At 41.5% G+C, this 26770-nt stretch overlaps 1 protein-coding gene across 5 annotated transcripts; it reads left to right on the forward strand.

Annotated features, from left to right (window-relative positions):
* Positions 1-55: 55 nt before the first annotated feature.
* Positions 56-25853, forward strand: KLHL20 (kelch like family member 20). 5 transcript variants are annotated; one of them, XM_062581423.1, is made up of 12 exons: positions 56-121; positions 1750-1815; positions 9408-9981; positions 14400-14558; positions 15697-15791; positions 16944-17059; positions 17454-17637; positions 18788-18931; positions 19124-19257; positions 19969-20177; positions 21921-22027; positions 23914-25853. In XM_062581423.1, exons 2-12 carry the CDS (start codon positions 1793-1795, stop codon positions 23996-23998), a joined length of 1830 nt encoding a protein of 609 aa, XP_062437407.1. In that variant the 5' UTR covers positions 56-121; positions 1750-1792; the 3' UTR covers positions 23999-25853. The 5 variants fall into 5 exon arrangements, with proteins under 5 accessions (XP_062437407.1, XP_062437410.1, XP_062437409.1 ...); XM_062581424.1 differs by lacking the exon at positions 56-121 and adding an exon at positions 473-1227; XM_062581425.1 differs by lacking the exons at positions 56-121; positions 1750-1815 and adding an exon at positions 374-392.
* Positions 25854-26770: the final 917 nt, after the last annotated feature.

Consider the following 26770-nt stretch of genomic DNA (forward strand, 5'->3'; position numbering starts at 1 on the left):
GCGGCGGCGGTTGGCGGGGGGACGCGCGCGGGGCCGGACCGCTTCCTGCCGCGGAGGAGAGCGGGCCGGCGGGGGCTGGGCACGGCGCGGCGCGGCGCGGGGCGCGGCGGACCCCGCTGCCGTGAGTGCGGGCCGGGGGCTGGGGCGGCTTCCCGGGGGCGAAGGCCGGGGCGGACACCGGTGTCGAGGGCGGCGCCGCCCGCGCGGCCGCGGCGCAGGCCGCCGTGGGGCGCCGCCTCGCCGTGGGGCGCGGGCCCGGCGCTGCGCCGGGCCGGGCCGGGCCGGGCCGGGTCGGGCCGGGCCGGGCCGGGCCGCGACCCGCGCGGGGGCCCGGCGGCCGCGGCGCCGCCCGCAGCCTGCGTGGGATGCGGCGCGCTAAAGCCAAGCGATAGGTTCGCGCTTCCCTGCGAGTGGAGGGGGGGGGGGAAAAGGGGGGAAAAAAAGAAAAAAGCCGGAGCGATCTGAGAGACAGCCGGGTCTGAGCGGGTCCTTGCAGTCCGGCATCTGCTCGGTTTCGGCTGCGCGACAGCGCGTCCGAGGAGCTCCGCGGTGTGCCCGAGCTGGATGGTTGGCGTAGCCGTGTGCGCCTACGGCCGGTCGTGCGACGAACCTGGGTTGTGCCAAAAATACCGTGTTGTTTGGGGGCACAAGGCTCCAATCTGGCAGTCTCAATCTTCTGGACAGGATTTCATTCTTATTTAAGTTTTCTTATGCTATTTTTTTTTTAAGGCTGTTCAGTCTTAGTCTGTCATTGCCTTTCCTATAGTTTTACCATTTTCCTGGTGCTGATTTCATTTTTGGATAGGAAGATATTTGTGAATATCAATACAGGAACAGATTATGCCTTTAGTCTTTTAATATGCGATAAAAGGTTACACTTGCTGCTTTAAATAATGGTTTAATTAAATTTATTCCTAATTGAGTAGTCATCAAAATGAAATCAAGATGACAGATGCCCTTGTTTTTTTTTTTTTTTTTGTTTTTTTTTGTTTGTTTTTTTTGGTTTTTTTTAAAGGAAAAAAGGGGGGAGGTTAATCTATTGTAGAAGTTAGTATTTGGTCGTGGAAGAACTCTTCAGCTTGCAACTGTTACTGCTCTCAAAAAATAAATGTTTTGACTGGATTTATTGAGCACAGGGAGCACCATTAATCTCTGCAGCTGTAGCACCATTATTAGCTTCACGCTAACCTATGGGGCGCAGAGTTATCTTCAATTTCCAGATAGAAGGTAGGTCTTACATCAAATACTAGCCCTATAGTGTAGCTGCTGAGCAGTGCTGTCAGGTACCTGCCTGCCTTAAATTTCTGGTAAATGTATGAGGTAGAGAGATCTCCTGGCTCTGATTGAGGAGCGAGAGAGAGGCAGAGTACCCTCTTGCTTTAGATGTTTATTTATGTGTGTGTGTGTGTGTGTATATATATATTTTTTTTCCAGTAAAATAATTCTGAGGATTCAGGGAGGTAGGCGGTTTGCTGAATTTATGATGTGTTCTGTTTGCCTGAAGAATCATTATGCAGCTGTGGCAAAATTACTTCTAATGGTGATTGTATTTTCTTCTGCTTTATATTCTCTGCAATCTAGACGTCGTTAATCCAGGCTGTGAACTTTACAGCTGGATAAGAGCTTGAAGGCAGATTACTACACGGATGTGGTCAGTTATGCTGTCCTTCTAGAGTTGTATTGAAGGGAGGAAGGAAGGCACTCTTGCTCTAGAATATTGTACTACTTACTTCTTTTTTCTTGTCTTAGATCAGGTCTTGAAGCGTAGGGTGAAGGTTTCTCTTCACGGTGCATGGACGGAAAGCCAATGCGTAGGTAAGACATGAAAATATATATATTTTTTTCTTACTTGAGTGTGATAATCGTGAAGCTTTGTTTCATAAGTACTTAGACCGTAATTTATTTTTTTTTTTATTATTTTCATTAGGATTGCTCTAGGAAAAATAGAATATAAAGTATTTATCTTTATTCCTTAGTTCTGTATATTTAGCTTTCAGTACTTACAAGACCAGATGTCTTTAAATGAACATACTGTTAGCGAAAGAGAGTACTGAAGATAAGTTGTCATAATTCTGTTCCCCGCCCGCCCTGTGGTTCACTTTCATATTTAAAATTCAATATTTAATCACTTATGTGTTCTGACTCTGTGAAATAAACTGCCTAGGAATAAATTTAAACGTGATTTCTGAATATTTTAGAGTATTTTTACCCTAACTGATAGAGTCTCAGGTGAAGAAGGGACTTCCTCTTTTAATTATAGATGTCAGCTGCTTCTATCCTGCTGAGCTGAGGATGTGGCTGAAGTTTAATTCAGGGGAATTCTTGCTCTCTTTATGTCAGAAACTTTCTATTCTCTAGAGGAAAAAAAATGTCATAGTAAATCAGGATGGTGACAAGCTGGCAGACAGGATTATCTGGTAGTTCTAGTTGCTTTTTACTATCAATTGCCAATCCCATGGCAAAACTTAGCAGCAAACATATTTTTGCCTCTTGAAACAGTGAATGGAAACAAAGTTTTCTGAAAGTTTTGCACCACTAAATGAAGTAAAGAGAATTTGTGCAAATCACCTAGTCTGTCTATACCTTTTAGGATGTTAAAAGTGGGGAAACTTTATTTAAAGCATACAGTTTGCTTTATTAAAAGCAAACATTAGTGTGAGAGAAAACAAGGAATTTTACCATATGTGAATATGTGGAGAGAGTCTAGCTACAGTGTTTGCAGAAATGATTAGCTGGAGTTCTGTATTGTAGCAGGAGGCAAGGAATAAATAGTCAGTTAAACCCTTGTAGAATGACACTATGTTGTTAAATTAAATGAACCTTTTAAGCACAACAGAAAAGACTGTTTGTGCCATTGCTTCATTTAAGCTAATGAATAAACTGTGGGACATGACACAGGCATCGCTGGCGCTATGTATTGTTCAATATTTTGCCAAGATAAGGAGCGTTTTAGACAATGAGAAGCTGCATGAGACTTTTCACAATGAGTTCCTTTTTCTCCGAGACAGATTAAGTAGCAGATGAGATCTCTTCAATCTCAATCTTTTACAGCTGAGACTGTTCAAATCTTTTTAACCGATGTAAGACCACATTTTTGCAGGTTCTTATGTTGTCCTCCATTTATCAAATTATGTCTCAAAGTGACATCAAATTGGTGACTGCATTTGTGTGTGTTCTCATTTTTTCTTTTATTTTTGTGTTCCCAATGGAAAAAAAATGGAGTTCTTAATTACTTTTATGTCTGCTGTTTTCTGCATGTGACATTGAGGCAGAGGATGAATGTGCTAAAGTGTATAGTTCACAGGTGTTTTGTGGGTTTGTTCTAAGGCTTCAGATTTGCCATCCCAGAGATTCTGTCTGCCACTCAGACTGAGGTAGTTTTGGCAATGGACAACAGCACTGGACTGAAGAAATGGAGTTGTCTGCTGTGGTTCTCATCCTGTAGTTTCAGGCAATTTTCTTAATTTTTAAAATTTGTATCGTGGATGCAGACAAGATCTTTTCTTCTTGGCTAACCCTCGTTACTGCTGTCCAGTCTGCTCTGCCCTCCGTGCTTGGGTACCATGCTATTGCACCCTTTACTGATGAGATCCCTGCCTGCCTGCCTTGTTGTCACTTTTGGTTCCCAGGTCACCTTACTCTGCAGGGTTTTTTTTGTCTTCCCTCTCTCTATGGAAGCCAGTGTACAGCATGGATTAACAGGTTTGATATGCTTACAGGAACTTTACTTTTTTGGACTAGTGTTTCAGCTGAGCTTTGTGCTCAGGTGTGTTGTAGTGCTGGAGTCTAGCCTGACAGATACAGATCTATAGTGCACTGTGGATCTTCAGATCTTGACTATACTTCTGTGTTGAAAGGGCCTCTGTGGATTGTTAAAATTCCCATTTCTTATTCTGCTGCTTATTTTAGCAAAAAATGATAAAAGTTTTCTGATTGAATTTTGGGCTCACAGATCTTCCTTCCTAAGAAGTCCAGCTAGGCAGCAGAGAGGATACTTGTTTCCTTTTACTCAGGCCTCTGCAGCCACATAATACTGTGTGTGAGAGCCCTGTCGGATACCACAAGATGAGTGGGCCCAGGCTTATTCAGTACTGTATTAGTAAATATAGTGAGTTGGTGTACCGTACTTGGAAGATAGGAAACGCGGTTTGAACAAAAAAGGAATTGCAGCTGTTCCTATCAAGATTAGAATAGAGAAAATGCAATGAAGTTCAAACAGAATTTGTCTTGCGTTAGGAATGAAGTGATAGTTGGGGCAGGCAGTTCTTTCTCGCTGTCGAGCAGCAAGAACAGGCTGCTTTGCAGAGGAAGGTGGCCTGGGAGCCAAAAGTGACAACAAGGCAGGCAGGGATCTCATCAGTAAAGGGTGCAATACCATGGTACTCAAGCAAGGAGGGCAGAGCAGATTGGATGGCAGTAACAACGGTTAACCAAACACTCCATGATTGTTGGCAAGTCTGTAGTGTCAAGGCAGGACCAAGATTAAGCCAGGAAGCCAAGTCAGCAGATCAAGACCAGAGGGGTACGTAGACCAGGCACAGGCATGCTTATAACATAATTCTGGCAAGGATTTGGACTTGAGCTCCCAGGCAAAATGAGGAGGCTCCTGACTACGTTTCTTCCAGCTCTTTCTCTCCCACCACTTTTCCCAGCAGTCTGGTCCCTGGTTACAGCAGCACCATGTCCCAGCTGACCTCGCACATGGACAGCCAAACCCTGCTGATGGGGCAGTGACTGTGGAGCCCAATGGTGTTCATGGGCCCTCACTGCAGTGAGAAAGACTTCATCTTTTTGTATGTGAACATTATCATTCTTGGTGAAATTGAGTTTTCTGGATTTGGTCAGTGAAAAATCAAACTAAATGTAAATAAGAACATATTATTAAATATATGATTAAATAGGATCACTATAGTTCTAATTTTCTGTAATGTAAAATGATATTGCAGTTAGTTATCTGCTTGCTTGCTTGCCTAACTCAACCACATTGAGATGTTGCATCTAAACCTTGCTGTTTAGGTAGGAAAAGAAATATGTGGTATTTTTTACTAATGATTAGAACTTTAGCTGACTGATTTCTTGAGTTTGGATTGCCACACCTGAGCATTTCCACTTAATAGGTGATGTATTGTACCTCAGTTGGTAGTATTTTGGTGGTAGCTTTTGTGGCTTGAGGTATCACCTTTGGCTGAGTAGTTGGCACTGTGAGAAGTTTAGAAAACGCTTTCTTGGTGTATGCATTAAATTCCAAGCTAGGCATTGACAGAAATCACTAGCAGTTTGAGTCATTATCTTTATTTGCTGCTAAATTCCATTGCTACTGGAATCCACTAGAGCAATGTATGATTTTGTTTTCAGCCTGTGACTTGTTCTTATCACAGGCCTTGGGTCAGCCTAATGTTTTTTGCTAAACTGTGTAAACTTACTTGTACTCTCACACTAAAACATACATAAACCAAAAAAATACTGGTATCTCTGACCTGAAAGTTAAGGAACTATAAGACAGTATCCAGGAGCATTTCTCTTTGATATCTAGTCTTTTTTTGTTTTCTGTTTTAAACTTTTGAAGAAGCTGTTCTGTGCTACAAGGATGGATGTCTTAATGAATAAAGTTCTGGGAACTGGCATAGCTGAATAAAATGGAGGCAGAGCAGCCTATTCATTTAGCTGACTTAGTGTTGCAGGCTGCCTCTGTTCCCGTTTGTACTTTTCAGCAGTGTGCTACAAAAACTGATCCTTTGTCAGCTGTTTCTTAATCCCATTGTATCTGCAGATTTCCCCAGCCCTGCATTTTGATGGAAGCTAATCCCAGAATATCTGCATAGCTGAGTGCGAATCTTTTATCCTTGCATACACATTTCCTCTCTGATCCTCAACTCTCTTTCTAATCACCCTGAGTATTCAGGAGCAGCTCTTAGCTTTGTGTGTGTAGGGGGGAAGGCAGCTAGCCTAGCATGTGAGAATCAAGTGCTGCCTTCTGTCTTTCACACCTCTAAGCTACTGAGTCATCGTTTCATTCTCTATGCATATATATGCATAATGCACACACAATGCAGTTAGATTATTATCCTCAAGGAGATGCATGCCATCAGACAGTGTCCTCGCAATTTGCACTTCTGTACCTCTCTATAGCAACAACCACAGTGCCTAACATCAGCATCTGGTTTGATCCAGTATGGAAATTCCCAAGCCCATTGATCGGTAGCTTCTGCATTACCCAGAGGTAAGTTATGGGTGAATCAGGAATGCTAATTTGATTATTATTTTTTCCTATCTGTTCAATTTTCTTTAATCATTAACCAGCACTTCCTTTTCTTGAGGAAGGATACCAGCTTTTTTTGTTCTTGTTGTTTTATGTTTTAGTGTGAGAGTACAAGTAAGCTTTAACGTAGTTTAGCAGAAAACAGGTGTCAATGTAGGCATTCAGATGAATGATGATGGGATCAATGCAGGAATGTGTATGGCTCTTAATAATGAGACTCCTTTTCAGTTAGCTAATTTAAACATACGTTCAATGGACTCTAATTTGGGGAGAAAATTCTGTTTTGTCCTAGCTAGGAAAGGATTAGGATTTCTACTACCCAAATCCAGCCAAGTAATCACGTGTCCTAAAGACAGTCTACCACTTAGCTCTCAATGTCAACCAAGACTTCCGGGTGGTGGGATTGACAAGGTACACCATCTTACTTGTGGGAGAATAGTCTTAACCCAGCCTGTTTTACAGGTAGACTCTGTAGCACTCCAAAGGGCTCTTGAACTGCTTTAGGGCTGTTTTTAGTAGGCTCTTCTCAAACATAAAAGACCCCCTATGTCTTTAGGGATCCTGCTTTCTAAAAAGAGGTCTTGTGGACTCTCCTTTGCGAGCTGTAATTGCGTGAAATGCTTTTTTTTTGTTTGTTTGAAGAATGTCTGTTCCCTGCTTAGAAGATGCTTTAACAGAAGGCCTGGTCAAGACAGCATTATAGTAGCATACGTCCTACTCATGGTTATGTTTTTTTTTCTTAGGGGCTTGACATAGATTTTACTGTGCTTTGGGGATTTTGAGCTATTTGGCTTGCTTAGCAAGAACTAGACTGTACAAGGAGATTTTGTTGCCACATTTTGAGTACTTTTCCCCATCTCTTGGTAGAGGGATTAAATTACCCTCTGGCCTAAGATGCTGAGGAATACGAAAGAAAACCAGTTAGGCAGGTAAATTAACCTTTAGCCAAGATTACTTGGGTTTTTGTCAGGGTATCATTGAACTTAGTTTGTATGCACTACTGTGAGGAGAGTTTACCCCCGTTGTTTGTGGGGAATTTAGCACATCTCTGAATGTGCTAAAGCCTCACAAGGTGGATTTGGGTTGTGAAGGAAAAGTGGGCATAGGAGAGGAGTGTGAGAGGCAGTGTAACAGCAAAAGAATTTGTCAGAGGTGTCAGAAAAGGAGAACAGTGACCGATATAAAAAGGATAGAGCAGGGATTAAAAAACCAAGGTATTTAAGGTACAGAAGTTGAACAGGAGCAAGCAGGAAGACCCAGAGGGGAGACCCAGCTGGATCTGTGTAGCCAAGATATGAGGAAAAGTTAATGGTCTGAAACAGTTGAATTTGATGATCAAGGACAGGGTGTGGGGGGAATGGGAAAACAGTCTAAGATGCAAGTGAATAATTTGAACTGCAGCAAAGAGACTGGTTTCCCTGTGGTTAGGAGGTACATTTGACATAATAATGAGAGGAAAGAATGTGAGTTATTTTTTAATACTTTCCTTCAAGCCTGCTGCAAAGTGTATTGAGCAATGGCAAAGTGAAGTTGGATTTTGTTTTAACTCTTAATATGGGCAAAATGAGGTAGTGTCAGCTCACCAATACCAGTGCATAAAAAAAGTTGGAAAGGGGTAAGATGTATTGGGTCTTTCAGGGTGTCTCCAAAGGCCAGTGCATTCAATGGGTAATTAATTACCATCAGTATTCTGCTGCTTTGCTCTGTGTACTTTAATTGCCCTAAATGATAGTTTTCTTTTGGAGAGGGAAGTGGCAAAAGTTCCCTATTTTTTCATTATTTTCATAGTAATTGAAATCTCACTAGTGCTCATGCATCTTTTTAATAATTGTGCCAAATTATGCTTTTTAATGATATGTGCCAAAAATTCAAATATGCTCCAACCATCCAAAATGACTTCTCAATTAAGTGTGTGTTGATACCTACAAACTCAGTGTGATTGCTGAAAATAGAAGTAGGTTTGATTCTTTTTATTTAGTACTGAGCTCAGTCATAACGTGACAGTGAAGCCCGAGATGTAGGCAGGTGTCTTTGCAAAGTGAGGTCTGAGCTGTGGCATCTTGGATTGTCCCTGTGTTGTTGGGGTGATGAGAATGCCATATTGCTGCAGAAGGACTTGGAGCAATACTGCGTTCCCTCTCGTCCTCTCACGTTAGTAGCATACAGAGTATGAAGTGAGATCTTTCGTTATTATGTTAGTGTGGTGCTGCTGCTGTGCAGAGGAGGATTTGCGCTTAAGCTGTGGCAGGGCTGGGAGTGCAGTACTTCTTCTCTACTCTGTGTTGGAAACTTAGTTTACATATCCCCAAATCCTAATTTCTCACATTACCATCTTGACTTTTTCTTCCTTTGGTGGTAGACTGGCGGTTGGAAATACTTTCATTGTTTTGACTTTTTCCTTGGTTGGTCTAATAATCCTGAGTGCATTCTGTAATTCTTTCTCTGTCATTCTTGGGAAACATTAAACTTCTTTTGAAACGTGTTGGGGAAGGTGGATTGTGTCAGAAGTGTCCATAAAATAACTGAAGAGGTAATGATTAAATGGATGATCCGTGAACCTGAAAGATATTTGTGGTAGGCTGCAGGGCACTTTAAGTTACTGAAGTCTGCATGGCAGTTTGCTGTGTTCAGATACCACTGTGATAAGTGGCCCTATCAAAAAGGTAAGTGGAAGAACAGAGGAATTTGGTTAAAGCGTATAACTGGAATTATTTACAGTGGAAATCCATCTCTGACTCTGTCAGAGAAAACACATGACACTGGGCAAGTCAGTTCATCATCTCTGCTTTGAGTCACTATCTATGAAATGAGGATAATGTTTCTCTACCTCATAGGGCTATAATGAGGTTCAGTTAATAAACGTGTATGTGTACTAGGAATATTACAGCAGTGTGTCACAGAAAGCATATAAAAATAGATTATAAATATAAGCCTGTTTCAAATTGGCATTTGTTTATTTCTAAGGACACTTTGATTTGAGACAGATTCTTTTTTCATGTGATCACGTGTGTTTATTTCCACATTCTAGCTTGGGCTGGAGTCACTGCTGTCCCTGTGTTCATAACTGGTGTGAGCCATAGAGCTGTGTCTGACATCTAGTGATAAATGAGTTGATGATGGTCCTGTCTCGTGGCTTGCTCCATTGCAGGTGTACTAGTACTCGACCAGGAGAGACCGGAATGGACGTGACGAGCCGTTGCACACTTGGAGATCCTAACAAACTGCCAGAAGGGGTGCCGCAGCCTGCTCGCATGCCCTACATCTCTGACAAGCACCCTCGACAAACTTTGGAAGTCATCAATCTTCTGCGGAAGCACCGAGAGTTGTGCGATGTGGTGCTAGTAGTTGGTGCTAAGAAGATCTACGCCCACCGGGTGATTCTGTCAGCCTGCAGTCCTTACTTTCGAGCCATGTTCACTGGGGAGCTGGCAGAGAGTCGGCAAACAGAAGTAGTGATCAGAGACATCGACGAAAGGGCCATGGAACTGCTGATTGACTTTGCGTACACCTCTCAGATCACCGTAGAAGAGGGAAATGTCCAGACCTTGTTGCCAGCTGCTTGCCTTCTCCAGCTGGCTGAGATCCAGGAGGCCTGCTGTGAGTTCCTTAAAAGACAACTGGACCCTTCCAATTGCCTGGGCATCCGAGCTTTTGCTGACACTCACTCGTGCCGAGAACTGCTGAGGATTGCTGACAAGTTCACGCAGCATAACTTTCAGGAGGTAAGATGCTAGTGTACTGGAATCATGGTGGAAAAAAGGCTTATGAATGTGCCCTGTGAGAGCCTTGGCCAACTCTTGTTTTGTGTTTCTTTCCAAATCCTGCCTTTTCCTCTCCTACATGTCCTAATACTGAGGGGTGCTAACTGTTAGTTGGGGAAGAGAGAGAAGAGGTGCTTGATTATGTTGCACTGGTATTGTGTATGTGATCTGTAGCATTTCTTCTGTTAAAGAGTTCTACTGTGAATGCTATGTGGAAAGCAGGACCACAGGCACTAGCTTGTGTTTGGTGTTGTATGTGGCATGGTTGCACAATGGTGTGACACTTCAGTCTTCATTCAGGATTCTATGTAATTGGAGGGAAGAAGATGGTTAAAAAGGTACTATAAAAAAAAATGGTATTGTGTTTAGGGGTTGGGAATGGGGGTGTATGGAGGAGACTACAGCAGCCTTAGTGGAGTTTTCAACTCCCTTTTCTGAAGCAGAATCAGGCTTTTGCATTTATTATTCAGCAGAAGTTGTTTGAAAGTAATTCAAATGTGTAGTTTCATAGGTCACCCAAGTCTTTTTCACTTTCCCAATTCTTCCTTGAAGATTTTTTTGGGGGGAAGAATGTCACCAGCTACAAACTCAAGGAAGAATCAGCATAATAATGTGGGATTCTGTGAACGATACTCGGAAGAGCGGTTTTTACTTACACATTACACCAAGCTTCAGAAAAGAGACCCAACATCTTAAAATCGTGTCGTTCCTGAGCCCTGGTTGAAAGGACAAGAACATACGTATGTTTTGGAAACAACTGCTTTCTAGAAGGAGCGCTCTAAGTATGAAGTTCTGTTCCCCTGATAGAGAGATGCGTCTCTTACGTTCCTTAGACTCTGAACTTTTCTATCCCTTGGAACGGGTAGGCTGCTGTAGAGGAATCTCTTCCTACCTGCTTACAGGCCCTTTCCAAAGGGAATAACTCCAGAATCAACTTCTAATGCTAATTTAATTTCCTCAAAGAAGTGGCAGCATGTAAGTGCTGTAATTGATTGCAGCTTGCACACTTTCTTTTTTTTTTCTTCAGGAAACGGACTGGAATTATATTAATTTTGGTCAGGTAGTACCTAATAAAATCATGAGCAAGAGCAAACACAATTGAAGTTGACTGTTGGATGCATTGGAGACAATATGTGATATCTAATTGTAGACACATGACATCAGCATACTTTTAAATTTGCAGTAAATATGGCTTTCCTAATCATAAAGACTAGAAAAATTACTTCACTATTTAGGGTGAGAGCTTGTTTTTTGTAGAGCTTGGTGATTTCCCCAAAGCCCTACATTTAAGCCTTACATTTTAGCTGGCTGTTTCATGTGCTCTGTGCTTGCTCTGCATTTTTTTTTCTTCTGCAGTTTTTTCTGGGAGCAGGATGGTAACCAGATGGTCATTTATTTTCAGTGCTTGGTGGTTTTAATGGGTAGAGCTATGTTCTTCTCATTATTACATGAGTAGGGCATACTTACAAGCCTCTAAATAACTTTTTTTACGGCACAATAATTTTGTATTTAAATGTTTTTAGCATTAATACATGCAGCTGGAATCTGGCACTGTTAAGAGCTGCTTGCTATGGGATTCTTTTCTTTTGCAGTCTCTCAGAGGCAGCTTCCTGTCTTCCTTATCCTTGTGTAAGCACATGCAGTCAAAAGTTTAGGTCTCTAGAAAATACTGGTCCCCTCAGAGGTGCTGTAGACTATGATTTACTTAACTAAATCACGGCCTCCAGAAAGCAATTGTTTAGATTGGAGCACTAAGTATTTGGCTTGTGCAGGTGGTATTTAGCTGTCCCCTTCAGTGTTCCAAGAGTTTAGCTGCTCTTCACCCCTAACGATGTCTATTTTGCCTTCCCCTGTGTCTCTGCAGACAACGCTAAGGGTGCAGCAGGTTGGGATCTCTGTCTTTGCTGCCACTGAATTTTTCCTCTGGAGAGCGGACTGGCGATCCCTTATGGAAGCCAGTGACTTGACTACTTAATCCTCCCCGGTGTGGAGGCTGAAAACTGATACAAAATGTTCCCTCCTCTGCAGAGGCAGTATGGACATGCTTCCTCCAAGCTGGCCAGAAGGAAAAGGAATATGAGATGGGAATCTCCTGGATGGCAATGTAAAAAATTAAGCTCTAGGCATCAAGTCAATCCATGCAGTTACTTCGAATGCAGTCTGAATTGCTCGTATCCTCTGCTATGCTAACCTCTACTTCTATTAATTTTTATGTCTATTGCTGCATTACATCATTAACTTCTTGATAAAATATTTCTACAAGTTTTCCATTCCCGTCAATTTACTTTGTTGCCTAAAACCCCTGGTGAATCTGGTGCACAGAATGTGAAATGGTTCTGTTAACAGCTCTGCTGTACAAAAACAGCCTTCATATTTTTTTGTTCGATCTCTGACATCTGTATGAAGGGAAAAAATATACATAGAGATGAACAACTTGCACTTTGTTTCGATAGACAGAAATTGCAGTCCATATTGTATTCTGACATTTATTCTATTTGTATGTAAATGCAGTAATGAACATAATACTGCATTTTTTTTCTGATTTTGTTCGGTATGAAAGAAAAGATGAAGCTGATCTGATTTTTAGTGCTCTAAGCTTCTAGCAAGCAAATAGTCAGACCATGAATATTAGTCAGATAATTTTTAGTGTCCTGATAATTAAGCCAAAACCAAGATGGAACATTTTAAATAATTATTTATTTTACTTTGTCAGCTAACAAGTTGCGTAGCAGCAATGACTGGGGTGGCAGAAGTGTTAGCAGTATTTTGAGTTCCATGAGGTATGACAGTATTTTGTGAGGACAGAAGGAAGAGTTTGGATGACCGTCCTTAGCTCATAAATATTACATCCTGAGCCTCTACTTTCAGAATCTGAGGCTGCTTTTACAAACTGGCAAGGTAAGATTTAGACACAAGCTACCTATATAAAATAGAGGGAGACTATGCAAAAAATGCTGACGTGGATCTTTGTGGCCAGCCCAGTTTTTGCTCTAAGACTGAAGAAGTGTGTGAGCTAACTTTATTGTGACTCTTGCTGCTCCCTGAAAGCCCATAGGATTCCAGAACAAAGTCTGCTAACTGACCTTGTTGTCTCTTGCCCCCCCTTTTTTTTTCAGCAATACTTGCTGTTGTCAGCAGCTTGGCTGTTTTTTGCATATTCATTCAGTGTTCTTGAATCGGTTCTTTAAGTAGTTAAAAGAACCCCGCAGCTGATTGCTGTTGAGATGATAGTATTAAAGAGAATGGATTTCTTTTGTTTATGCTGCATGTCCTAAAATAGGTCAGAATTGTAATGTAGTTGCAAATTAAGGAAAAGGCTAATATTCATTTTTTTTCTGTCACTGAACCTATCCGAGATTCCAGGCTACAGACTGGGAATGCTTGCGAGGAGGTTGAGCTGGCAATCGGCAGTCAAATCGCTTGTGCAGCCCTCTTGGATTCTTGCATCCTTCGCTTTCGCCTGATATGCGGGCATGAGACGGGGCTGTGTTGTAGCTCTGTGGCTGCTCAAAGCGGTCTCCAGGCTGCAGACCGACTCGCGTGTGCTTTGTGGAGTGTAGTATGAGCGCAGGGTCCTCTAGTGGCAGCTCAGATCTCCTGAGGAACTTGGTCGCTATCTTGGGTACTGAAGGAATTAACATGTTTGCAGATTGTCAGTGGCTTGAATTTCACAAGAGATCAGTCCTTGGGGCCTTAGGAGGCTCTGATTCCCTCTTAAGTGCATTTGGACTCGCGCATACTCTCTGTATATATTTATAGCAAATGAGAGAGAGATAGGATCAAATGAGTCCATCTCCTTGTCCTGAAATATTTGCTGTTCTGCTACAAATCAGCATTCAGGAAGATTTTTCCATGTTCTCTACCATGCCTCTGGTAACTTGTTTCTGAGACTGTTCTTTTTGTGCTGTGTTTTGGATTCATTGTGAATAAAACCTTTATTCTGATACTGCTTTTCTGTCAAATATTTACCAGCTGCCTAACATTTTTTTTCTTCTTTATGTATTAAATGGCAAATGAGGAGGCTGGTTTTAAATAAGGGCTTTATTTTTCCTAAATTTTGAAACCTGATCAGTGCAGTCTATGGCTTAACCCTTCAACAGCAATCTACAGAACTTTTATGTAGAATTCCCTTTCACTTGCATCACCGTATAAAGGTGTCTTCTGCTTTGTTGGGGACTGCATTCTGCTCTATGTAGAGAACTCTTCACCAGGTTGATGTCAATAATAGCAAAAGGTATTTGGTACTTTGCTGGATCCATCGTTTGGGCTCTAACTCAAGTGAACTTCCTCTCCTTTAGCCTTGCATTGAAGTATAGGAGTGGCAAATGGTTCTGGTGCTTTGACCTGATGTTTTTCTTTCTTCCTTTCTGTTTAAACAGGTAATGGAGAGCGAGGAGTTCATGCTGCTTCCTGCCAATCAACTCATAGACATTATATCCAGTGACGAGTTAAACGTTCGCAGTGAAGAGCAGGTTTTCAATGCAGTGATGGCCTGGGTGAAATACAGCATTCAGGAGAGAAGACCCCAGCTGCCACAGGTAATCTTGAGCATAGTAACATGTGAGACTGCTTTATCCAGGGGTGGACTAATGAGGGCTGAAATCATGGCACCACGGCAGTGTCACAGTTTGGAATGCATTTGATGCGACACTAATTCTCTCTGATTTCTGTATAGATTGGAAGGTTTGCATTTTCCCCTTCATCTAGGCTGAAAGTAGCAGCAGCCGGATACTTCAGTAGGGGCTTTATTGAATTGTTTCCAGGTAGGACTTGCCAAATAAGATCGTTTCAGCAGTCAATCCGGACAAACCTGCCTGGGTTGCTTAGGGTACTGTATAAAAAACATAGTGGAATTGAGAAGAAGCTTGTCTTCATTGGAGGTATATTTTTAACCTCTGCTGGTTGATTTATGCCTCAGTGCTTATGATCTTATACTGGAGCTGTCAGAATGCTTTTGTTGAAATATGATGTTTTGTCTAAAGCCAAAGCATTTCAGAAAGATGTATCCATTCTGACAAAGCTGTCAGCCAAAAAAGCTTCTGAAGTCTCAGGCTTTCTGATCAAAAGAGGTGAGAGACTGGCTGCCTTAGTTTTTTCTGCCTTGGAAATAGATGTGAAGCACAACTTTATTTAATGGAAAGCTTTTGGAAATTGTTAAAAAGGAATTGTTTTCCTCAAGCTAGCTTATTAGTACTCATACAGCTCTGTTTTTTGTGGGCCTCTCTGTGTATAGCTGGTTATGTCTTTAAAGCCTAAGCCTTTGTGAAAGAGGTGTCATTTGTTATCATTTATTTACTATACAGTGCAACTTACCTTTAGGAGGGATGAACACCTCTTAATTGGTGATAAAACTTCTAACTAAGCTAGTGTTACAGATGTATTGGCACCTACAGTTTTGTAAAGGTTTTCAGTTGGTAACTTGTTTTCAGCAAATTGTCCCATTTAAACGACTGATAGGCTGTTGCTGTCTGAATTGATGTACTAGACAACTAGAATGGCAGCTTGGATATATAAATGATCGTGCTGTTTGTTTCCCAGAAGAATTGCTGTTTATCAAATCTTACTAGCTAATAACTAAATAGCCAGTATTAATTTATTTCTTTGGCTTCTCTGTATATCTGAGGAGGTATATGTTTTATCTACAGTGATGCTTTTTTTTGTGTGTGTGTGTTGTAGGTCTTGCAGCATGTCCGTCTGCCACTGCTGAGTCCCAAATTCCTTGTGGGTACAGTGGGTTCTGATCCACTCATTAAAAGCGATGAAGAATGCCGGTAAATCTCCTCACTGATTTACAGAATGGGATTTCATTGTATGTGGGTGCCTTTTTGTCTCTGTTCTCTAAAATTATGTTGTTTTGCAGTTGGGAGAAGAGATGCAAGAAAGTTTTTTATTTGCATAATAATATGCCCTAGAGGAAGTTTTTTTGTTGTTGTTACTCTTTCAAGTTTTCAGTGAAATAGCAAACTTTGAGTATACAGTTTGACTTTCAGTAAAATATCCTTTAGTGGATTGTTTCCCATTTCACCTTTTTTTGTTTCTGTGGTCATGGCCGTTCAGTACACCTCACTACCTGCATGGCATTCATGATCTTGTCATGGCTTAAAGTAATGTTTCTATATCGGAAACACCTTGCCTTTGATAAGTGAAACAGCACTTCGGGACTGGAGTCTGCTATTTCCCACAATGCTAGTGCGGAAAAGCTGTAATTACACTCTTACAGTGTACGTCTTACCTTTCTGGTTCTGCACAGTTCTGTTATCTATAAAGCACTCAATTTTGTTGTGCTTACTGTAAAATTGTTCAGTGGATAGACTGAGCTGTTCTTTCTGAATGAGAGTTCACATTGGAGGATTTCCACATTTGTAGAAGGAAGGAGGACTCTTTTCTTTTTTGTTTTATTCAAGGCTTTGGAATATTAGCATTAGTCCAGGTGACAAGTCATGAATGGATGGACAGTGTGAGCTGGCCAGAGCTGATGGAGAAAATATTCATCAGAAGGGTACTATCTCCATCTATTGGTCATGTGTGTGTATTATGTATTTGTGTGCTTTTCAATTCCTTTTTTATTCCTAGGCAAAACCATTATTTGTTAAGTTTTAATTTGAGGCAGTCTGCGTTTTTCTTTTCTGCATTGTAAGCCTGACAAATCTCTCATCAGTCATTTTATCAACCCTTATTGCTAGTAATATCTAATGTTGGCCAGATATTGATACTGGTCTACTGCTATGCCACTGCAAACAACTGATGAATTCTTGGATGACAGTGTATGTTTCGACTAGAGCTATTCGTGCACTTATGTGGTTTGTGAATAACTGAAGTGCCTGACTAGTGCCAGCTGCTTTTACTTCAGTTTTGATTTGTAAGTTCTCTTGAGGCCACTATTGTGTGAACATTTGGAATTAATATTTTCTTGTCTTGCACAGGGACCTAGTGGATGAAGCTAAAAATTATCTGCTGTTACCCCAAGAGCGGCCACTGATGCAGGGACCAAGAACTAGACCACGCAAACCCATCCGCTGTGGAGAAGTGCTCTTTGCAGGTGTGTATAGCTCTTGCTGGCTTAGGTCAAGAGAGTTAAGTCAATGGGCTTTATGGTTATAGGATTCCTGTAAGACCAGATTTTACAACTTATTTCTGAAGTGGTATGTGCATTAATATTTGGTGGTTTGAGTTAACTTGCACTTATTTATGTGATCTCTTTGGTGCTATGAGGGCCACAGCACTTTTTATAGACTAGTACTTCCAAATTGATTTTAGTCCTTTTGAAAATCACTGTCTTCTAATGATGGTCCTCAGGATCAGTGACTCTTGAGAGGTGGGCCTCTCGGGTTAAGACTGACAAAGTCCAGAGGAATTATTTAAAGAAGGCACGCCCGCATTACGTGAATGTGATGCACTATCGTGACACTGTTTCTTGTGTTTGGTTCCTGCAGTGGGGGGCTGGTGTAGCGGGGATGCGATTTCCAGTGTGGAGCGCTATGATCCTCAAACCAATGAGTGGCGGATGGTGGCTTCCATGAGCAAAAGACGCTGTGGTGTTGGAGTCAGTGTTCTAGATGACCTCCTCTATGCTGTGGGAGGCCATGATGGTTCCTCTTATCTTAACAGTGTAGAAAGGTAGGTCTCCATAGGGCTGATGCTCTGAGTGTTAACTTTGAGTATTTAAACTTGGTATAACCTCTTAAAAATGGATTCATTTTGCTAGCTGTGATGATGTTTTGCTGAAAACCTGAAATTTATATTAATGCTATCTATATTTCCTCCTCCCTTGCCTACCTCTTCAATATTGTATTGCTGTACTGCTAAACTAGGACTTCAAGCATAACAGCTTGTGTCATGTTATCCTCAGCTTAATGAGCCAAGACAGTCTTTTGGTATAAGGAAGGAATATGTAAGAGGTAGGTCTCATTCCAAGGTAATGGGAGGAGTGATGGTCTTGGTTAACCTTCTTTTGAAATTGCTGGTTTGTTCTTAGCATTGCTGAGGAAGGTGAGGTTATGGCATGTATTGCTTAATATTGAGGGAAAGCCTACAGGCATTTTGTTGTGGAATGGTGACTTGTAAGTACTTTACAGAAGGCGGAAAATAGGTCAGATTTAGACTTCTGAAAGACGCAAGTTGAGCAAGCTTTGTTAAACTTCCTGGTTCTGGGAGCTATGTATTCACAGTCCCCATGCTTTTGAGCCACATGAATCGAGCACTCTTAGCGCTCTAAACCTTGGTCCTCTGACAAATCCAACAGCTGTATAATTTAACTCCTTCCTTCCTGAGCCTCCCATTCTTTCCATGTGTCTTCTTACATACTCTCAGCTTCCCAGATTAGGACCCCAGCCTTACATCTCCTGTATCTTGCACTCTTTTCTACCACACGTCGTAATTCCCAGTCTTTGGGTTCCCGAGCCAATACGGTTCCCTCGTCTTTGTCTAGAGCTGTCTGAATTCTTATATGGGCTGCAGAGAACATGCAGCAGAATAGCTCTTGGTGCTGCTGTTTGCACAGAGGCAACTTACCACGTGTCAGCCAGGCCCTGGTAACCTGCACTCTTGTGAACCTGTGGCTTTGACCTTCAATTTGAATAATCTCAAACTGCACTTTGAACATCCCTGAACATACATTGGATGCATTGTATCACCTGAAGGCTTTCATCCAACTTCCTTATAAATAGCTGAGTTGCAGTTCAAGTAGTTTCTTGCCCAGTAGTTCCCAAGCATGGGAGAATTTGAAACATCCTGAGACAAGCAATTTGTGCTGTTTGTGTTTTTCTAGATATGATCCAAAGACCAATCAGTGGAGCAGTGATGTGGCCCCAACCAGCACCTGCAGGACCAGCGTTGGAGTTGCAGTTCTTGGGGGCTATCTCTATGCTGTGGGTGGCCAAGATGGTGTCTCATGTCTCAACATTGTGGAAAGGTATCTTAAAAAAAGAAGTAATGGGGCACAGGGAGAAGAGAGTCTCTGGGTAAGGTGCCAGTGAGATGTAGAGAAGGAGATAAATGCTGTACAGACTTCGTGGGGATTTTTGTTCGGAGACAAATACGGGCAGTCTGCCTGCCCCTTCGTGAAGATATCTGTGCTTTATTGAGTGTTTGTTTTTTTTGCCAGGTACGATCCAAAAGAAAACAAGTGGACTCGAGTGGCTTCCATGAGCACCAGGCGTCTGGGAGTGGCAGTGGCCGTGTTAGGGGGCTTCCTCTATGCAGTAGGAGGCTCTGATGGCACTTCTCCTCTCAATACTGGTATATCTTTTGCTCTCCCTTACTGTGGTTGTAGTTGTCATGGTCTTGTGGGTTTTTTTTTCTTTTTTCTTTTTTTCTTTCTGTCCATGATGCCCTGGATGGCAGTTGAATATTTTGGTGATCAGCTTGCTGGTTTCCTTCCTTAGAACATAATTTTGGTATACGGTAACTTACTCTCTAGGTTTCAAAGTCCTTATTACCTGGTTGTATATGTATGCTTTTTTTCTTCTTTTTTTTTCTTTTTTTCCCCCTCTTTTTTCCCTCCCCTCTCCCCCTCTTTTCCCTCTTCTTAAAGAAGCTGCATCTGGCAGTGTGTCCTGAAGCCAGTACTTTCCTCGTTTGCTGAGCAGTTGCAAGTGCATCTTTATCCTGCAATAGCCCTTTATTGCTGTAGGAAGAAGGATGCCGTAGGCCACACTACTGCAAGATGAAAATTCAGATCAGTTTGTAGCTTTGGCCAGCTCATTCTTAAGTGATGATGTGTTATGAGATTTGACTATGTAGCATTCCAGGGATTGGAGACAGAACAGCCAGCCTTTTATAGGAGGAGAGCATTAGAGTGGATGATTACAAACCGGTGCATCATATTTTTAGTGTGTGGGGAATTGCAGTGTATTATAGGTTGAGCAATACTTTGGATGCAAGGTCAAAAGTGTTAACTCCCACTCTCCACCAACCCTGTTGTCCAAAGATGTGTCATTTTCTCTGCAGTGGAACGGTACAATCCTCAGGAGAACCGCTGGCATACAATTGCACCCATGGGGACGAGGAGGAAGCACCTGGGCTGTGCAGTATACCAAGACATGATCTATGCTGTGGGAGGCAGAGATGATACAACAGAGCTCAGCAGTGCAGAGAGATACAACCCTCGAACAAACCAGTGGTCTCCTGTTGTGGCCATGACATCCCGCCGGAGTGGAGTGAGTTTGACTTGATTTGCCTGCTTGTGCTATGCCTAACCATATGGTGAAAGCACTGGGTAGACTCATCTTGTGAGATTTCTCTCTTTCTTTCTCTCTACCTTTACCCACCCCTCCCGCAGAGGGAAATATTTATACAAAAGACAAAACTCTTCAGCAAAACTAGAGGATGAAATGGTAGCAGTGTCGTACCATGGAGAGTCAGCTGTTTGGTATGTCAGAGGATGTATTAAATATCCAGTAATCCAGTCATTTTTGAGAGTCTTTTTTTAATAATAATTTTGGTCCCTTCTGCTGAGTCAGCTACTTAGGCCTGAAATGGAGGAATTCTTTTGTTTTTCACTTGGTGAAGTAGCTGTACTTAGTGTGGGGAAACTCTTAAAGAATGGTGTTAAATTTAGCGGCTGGGTCTTATCCTGTAATGCACTTTGGATGACTTGGAAGGTGAACGAACTTGCTTGCAGAGAAGAAAGAGTTCAGAAACTGGGCAATCGTTTTAGATACAAACTTTTACTTGAATCTTTTTCATTGCCTTGTGAGATGTGCGTGGGAACAGAGTTTCCAGGCTTTTACCTAGAATGTTGCTTCTCTCCGCAGTGTCATGTGGGTATGGGGAATGACAGTATGTCTTTATCAACTGCTAATCCTCCTGCTTTCTGCCAACATGTGAACGAAAGATTAACATAATGTTTTAAGTAGTCATAGTATTTGGGCAGATGCAAATGTTATGAATATTTATCATTGGATAGTGGATTATAGAGTAGAGTGGATTAATTCTGTCTGTTAGTATTTCAGTGTCTGAGGCAAGCATGAATCATAACTTGAGCAAGTACTGTTTTGGAGGGCAGGGAACATATATACTTATTTTCCTGCTCAAAGTGTGTCATATGCAGTCCAACATGCTCCTTCATAGTTGCTGATCAGGTGTTGACTTTTTCTGAGCTTCTTTATTTACTTTTTGTAGAATTTGCTAAATAGATGCATCTTTTTCTGCAGGCCTCCTGAGTTCTCTAACTTCCTCAAACCCAAAACTAAGACCTCTTTACGTAGTGTTCTTTCCTTATTTTCTGTGCTGTGCCAGGGTATTTTCACTGAAAGCGATCTTCCTAGACCACAGAACAGCTTGAGGTTTCAGTAATTCTGTGCCTCTGTGGAAAGACATAATGGAAAGCAAGGCTGGAGTCCAGGGTGCTTGTAGATGGTTCACGTTCCAGCCCCAGAGGAGCAGGCCAGGGCCTTAAATTTGGTTCTCCTTCAGTTTAAATGAGTGTTCCAGGCTGCAGGCTGGTAGATGCAATGGTGTGTGTGTGTGTGCGCGCCATATTTTGTCAAGAAATTCCATACAGGATGTGATAAGCCTTGACTGATAAAGATATAGGCTCTGATGTATCTATATGTATTCAAGCAATTCTGGTTCTTTTAGCTGGTAATAAAGAGTCCTCTGCTTTTTCTCTAGAAGAGTCTCTATTCTGTGATCTATATCTAACTTTTAATTTGTTGTTATTTTAAATCCAGCATTTGAATTATGTGGCATCCTGTGCCCGTATGTTCTAGTTAAATACATTATAGGCTACTTTGTTTATCCTCTTTCTTCATCCAAAACCTCTCCTGCAGGCTGTGTCTTTCTCCAAACTTGGTTATGGAATACCTTTCTATTAATATTTCCATTTTAACTCTTGTTTCCAGGATATGTGCTAAAGCATCCCAGCTAAATGAGTATTATCTGTGGTGGTTGTTTTCCAGGTTGGCCTTGCAGTGGTGAATGGCCAGCTAATGGCAGTGGGGGGTTTTGATGGCACGACATACTTGAAGACTATTGAGGTGTTTGATCCAGATGCTAACACATGGAGGTAACCTTAAGCTTGTGAAATAGTAAAATAGCGGCTTCTAGCTGTAGCTGCCTCAGTCCAGCCAGCGGCTGGAGACATTCCAGACAAATTAGAGATGTGACGTGTCATCATGAGGAGCTTGGGTGCAGTAGCCAGAATAACAGTCATGCTGTGGCTTGTTGGCTTACGTGAAAGGGTATGAAAGACAATCACGTTCTGAAAAATTGGGAAATGGGTAACTTCAGTTCTCTCTCCCCCCACCTTTTGCAGGTAGGAAAATGCTGCATAGGTAGGTTACTGAGACCTAGAGAAAAGAAATGACTTGGCAGGTTTGCTGGCTAACAAGCAGAGAACAATACTAAAATGTAGTTTGTTTCTAAGTGCAGCTCTTGAACTTAAAAATTGGGCTTTGCTGAAACAGATCTGTCCTTTCTCTTTATTTTGGACTGAGTCTGCTCTTGCTTCCCAATAAAAATAAGCTCGCCCTTAGCAGAAGGAGCTCACAGTCATGGTGTAGAATTCAGCCTACTCATTTTTGACTTTCAAGCTGAGGCTCTGATTTCCAAATCTTGCTGGAGAAGCTGAAACAGAACAGTTTGAGCCTATGGTGTTCTTCACCCTTATTTCTGCAAAATAGCCATGGGAAGAATTTAATATATAAACTGAGATGATATGAAATTCCTAACTGGAAAATATTTATTGAACAGGAAGGTTATTTTTCCTATTTCTTTTCCAGGCACAACTGCACTTGAACGCAATTGCCTGTATATTTATTCACAAATCTAATCAGTGCAAAGTTTCAGGCTCCTATTTATATTCTTTTAGTAATCTGTCAGGTGTGGGGATTAGAAAGAGATTAATGTCTTCATTCCTTCAAGTTTAGTAATACTAGAAAACTAACCCTTTGCTGCTGAGATACTCTGTCATAAACAGTGTAGGAACCTGCCCCTATTTGCTGATTTGTGAACAATGACTTTTGAAATTCATAGAAAACTAATGCATAGAAAGCCAGTTGAGTAGATGGTAATGTGTACTTCAGATTCCTTAGCTGAGTGGTTTCAGCTACATACGGCAACTATAATAAGATGTTTAGAGTTAGGAGTTACTGCATGGGCCAGTGTTCGCAGAAGTTCAGGCAGCTGTTCAAGGTTTTAGCTAGTGTTTTCCCCACTGAATTCAATATAACTGATTAACATTGTGGTCTTCTCCTTCTTTTGTTTGCTGGACTTCCTGCTGTATGAAGGGTTTATTTTGTGTAGCCCAGCAGAGAAATGCTTGCTATGCAATTTGGGATTAACAAATTGCATTGGAAAGAGCTACTTGAAGAACTTGCCTCTCGTGTTTTTGCCAGCAGACTGTAGAGGCAAAGAAAGGAATATGCAGCTGAAATGAGTAGGATACTGGAGCCCACAGGGATCAGATTTCCATATGAAATGCAGGCACTGTTTCAGTAACATATCTTGGAGAAACAGATGGTGCTTGGGATGTGCTGCATCTTGGTGAGATCAGCTGAATGTAGGGTATTAGAAATATAAAAGAAATTAATTGAATTAGAAGTAGCAAACCTGTCCTTGCTCCTGTGTTACCCAAAATGTAGCCCAGGGTAAGCTACAAACAGCAAAGATCCTCTCTATCTTGCATGTAACCAGACAGGAAGTAGGTGATTACTTAAGAAGTGTAGAACTGCTGAGCATCAAAACAAGAAACAATTCTTGTTTTTCTAGAGAAATATACGAGCAAATATAATGTATTTACCTTGGAAGTTGGTACAAAGACCTGCTTAGTCATTGTGATCCACTTTAACTGAAGGCTAGCAGTGCTTACAGGAGGGGCTGGTTCTCTCTTTTCGCATCGTAGCTCCATGAAAGAGCTGAACCAGTGTGACCACTGGAGCTTTGTCTTTGCAGGTTGTACGGTGGAATGAACTATCGGCGGCTGGGAGGAGGCGTAGGTGTTATCAAAATGACACACTGCGAATCCCATATATGGTAAGCATCAAGAGGGAGGGAAACCCCTTGGTTCTCATTCCTAGAAAAAATGAAGAGACTTCTTGACACTGGACCTCTTTGCAGCTCTAGTACGAATGGTCTAGATCCAATGTAACTCTTTGCCAGTGACTCTTTCTATCAAATTATATAAATGACTTCTGTGAGTGCGCCCAATGGAAGACCACGTTGTCAGACTCCAGGGAACCACTGGACAAAAGTAGAAGTGTTGCTTATGTCCTTATTTTTTCTAATTAGTCTACATTTTTGAATAAACCAAACTGTAAAAGTTGTTATAGTGTAAACAATGCTGATGTAGGGACTACAAGCTATACTGGGAGTCTGACAAGAGGAGGGTTTCCCTGATTTCCCTGCTACTGTGAGCAGTAGACATGGCAGGCGTGCAGTGGGTGAAAGAGGAAAGTGATACAGAAAACATTGCTTTTGCCTTATTTACAGAGAGCTTCAAAAAGTACTTGACCTGCAAGGTGCCACCTTTGCACAGAAGCTTTTCTGTGCACAGAGTATATTTATTTTTTCATTTAATTTGTATCATGTATTTTCTTTGTATCACTCTCGATGATGATAATTCCAGCTTTTTTATATACATATATATGTGTGCATATATATATATATTTTATATATGTATATGTGCATGTGTATGTGTGATTTGAGTTTTGACAAGCTGATGGTTAGGGCAGGGCTATGTCCTGCAAGATATTGTGGTTCCAACCCTTGTGGTATGTATTAGGATCTCTTAGAGTACAGGAGAGCTATGAAGATGGGTGCCCCAAGTATCTTTTCAGTCTTGCTGGAGGCAAGAAGTAGAAGTGGAACTCTCATCTATCGACTGAATCAGTGAAGTGCCCAAAAAGAGGGTGAGAGTGAAAAGGATTTTAAATGATGCCTTTTTACTGTACAGTGTATGGTACAAAAGTTCAGCTTTTGTCTCTCCCCTCCCCTGTATATGAACCTAGAAACAACTAGTTATTGCTCACTTACAAAAGCCTTTTTTCACACTGCCTGCTGGATATCAGTTCTTGTCTGAAGCTGGTATGCAGGTACTGTTTGTTAATTCCGACTAGCCTAGATAAATGCTCACTTCTCAGGTTCTTGCTATAATGGCAGACCCACAGTCGGCTCCTGCTGAAAACTGCTTAGACCAGCATCATCTTAGCTGCCCTCCTGCCTTCTGTCTGTGTCTTTGGAATTCCTGTTGTAAAACACTGATCATGACAAGACGGTGCCCACCTTTTTAATGACTTTTATGCACTTTGCCAGTGTTTGTTCTAGAGCAGGGAAAGGTATGAGGCTCATTAAAGAGGCTTTGGAGGGACTGCTCACTGGTGCTGTAACTGTTAGGTTTCAGTGAGTGCAGAGGCACCTGGGCCTGGGAGGGAGGAAGGAGCAACTCTAGACTCAAAGGTTATGACATGTTTGCCTGTACTGAAACTTCCACCTAGTACATCAGGTGCAACAGGTCGTTGTTCTGTAACTTTGGACCTTACAAAATCTGATTTTTAAAAAGAAAGAGGACTGTAAATTCTTGAGATGAAGAAGGCAGTGCTGACATCTTAAGTTCTTTAACGTCATGGTTTGATTCATGTAACTCAGCATTTTAATGTGCTTGAATATAGTAAAAGTTACACTACAATAATAAATGGGTAATTCAGACTTTTTTAAAAGCCCCTCTTTTCCCCAAAAGGTTGGTATTCTTGTGTTTACATATGAAGATCATTTGCACCTTTACAAGGAAAAACAAGTATTCTGTAAACAAATGTTTACATGTATCATTTATGCTTTTTCTAGCATGAGTAACTTGTACAAATAGTGCTATCTTAATAAATTTCTTCTATGCTGTTGTTTGATTGTTTCTTTGGTTGAAAAAAGCAGACTGCTTTTATACAGCTTGCATAGGTACAGTGCATCACTGACAGTTTTTGATACTAGTGCTGCTTGAAACACTGCTGTTCCATGTCACCCTCAAAATACTTAAAAGCACATCAATCAGAATTAGCTTCTTCTGGAAGAAAATATCTTTAGTATCAGGCCAAATCTGGCTCTGTCGACTTAACTCCAAGTTGTAGATGAGCATGTAAAAAGAGAAGGAAGTATCTCTTGACTCCAGCAGTTTCCTAGAGGTAGGCTATAGCAGGTATTGTACATACTGGACAAAGCAGCAGCTTAGGAAAGTATTACTCTGAGAAGCTGAATAGGCCTGTATTTTATATAAGGAAGCTGCTGTGGAGTTCTTACAGGTTTATATTAGACTGTGTTCCTAAGGCAAGGAACAGGCTCAAGGAGGCTTCACTAGACTTAGCATTTTAAAGACTGTACATGCAAACTTGTTGGAAGGCCGGAGATTGGACTTTAGAATGAAAATGCTAACACCATAGGGCTGGTTGCACAATCACCTGAGTACAGGTGGCAGGTGTGTCTAACTTCCAGCTTCTGCTTACTATAAGTCTTTTTTGAATTGAGATAGGAAACTTTGCCTGAAAGGAAGCTAAAGCACTGGATTTGATAGTTTAAAATAAATAGCTGCTGGACAGTCAAGACATTCAGAAGATAAGTTTTCTTCTAACAGGGTGAGAGTACTCAGTTTACAGACTGCAGCCTTGACAAGCAAAAATAATGTACTCTCACTTACTAAACATAAAGCAAGTGCATGATTTTTTTGGCTAATTCTTTATTTCACTCCTGTTACAGCTTTCCTTTATTGGCATTAGATGAGAAACTAGGCATGTGGTTACCTTCCTTCATATCCTTGTATTGCTGG

The sequence above is a fragment of the Rhea pennata genome, chromosome 8, assembly GCF_028389875.1.
Source record: "Rhea pennata isolate bPtePen1 chromosome 8, bPtePen1.pri, whole genome shotgun sequence".
NCBI classification, from domain to species: Eukaryota; Metazoa; Chordata; class Aves; order Rheiformes; family Rheidae; genus Rhea; species Rhea pennata.

Excerpts from the sequence above, each read along its gene's own strand:
- KLHL20 (XM_062581422.1), top strand. The coding sequence starts at position 9,376 with ATGGTCCTGTCTCGTGGCTTGCTCCATTGCAGGTGTACTAGTACTCGA. Across the intron at positions 19,258-19,968 it reads CACTTCTCCTCTCAATACTG|TGGAACGGTACAATCCTCAG; the intron begins GTATATCTTTTG and ends TTTTCTCTGCAG. Across the intron at positions 22,028-23,913 it reads CCAGATGCTAACACATGGAG|GTTGTACGGTGGAATGAACT; the intron begins GTAACCTTAAGC and ends TTGTCTTTGCAG.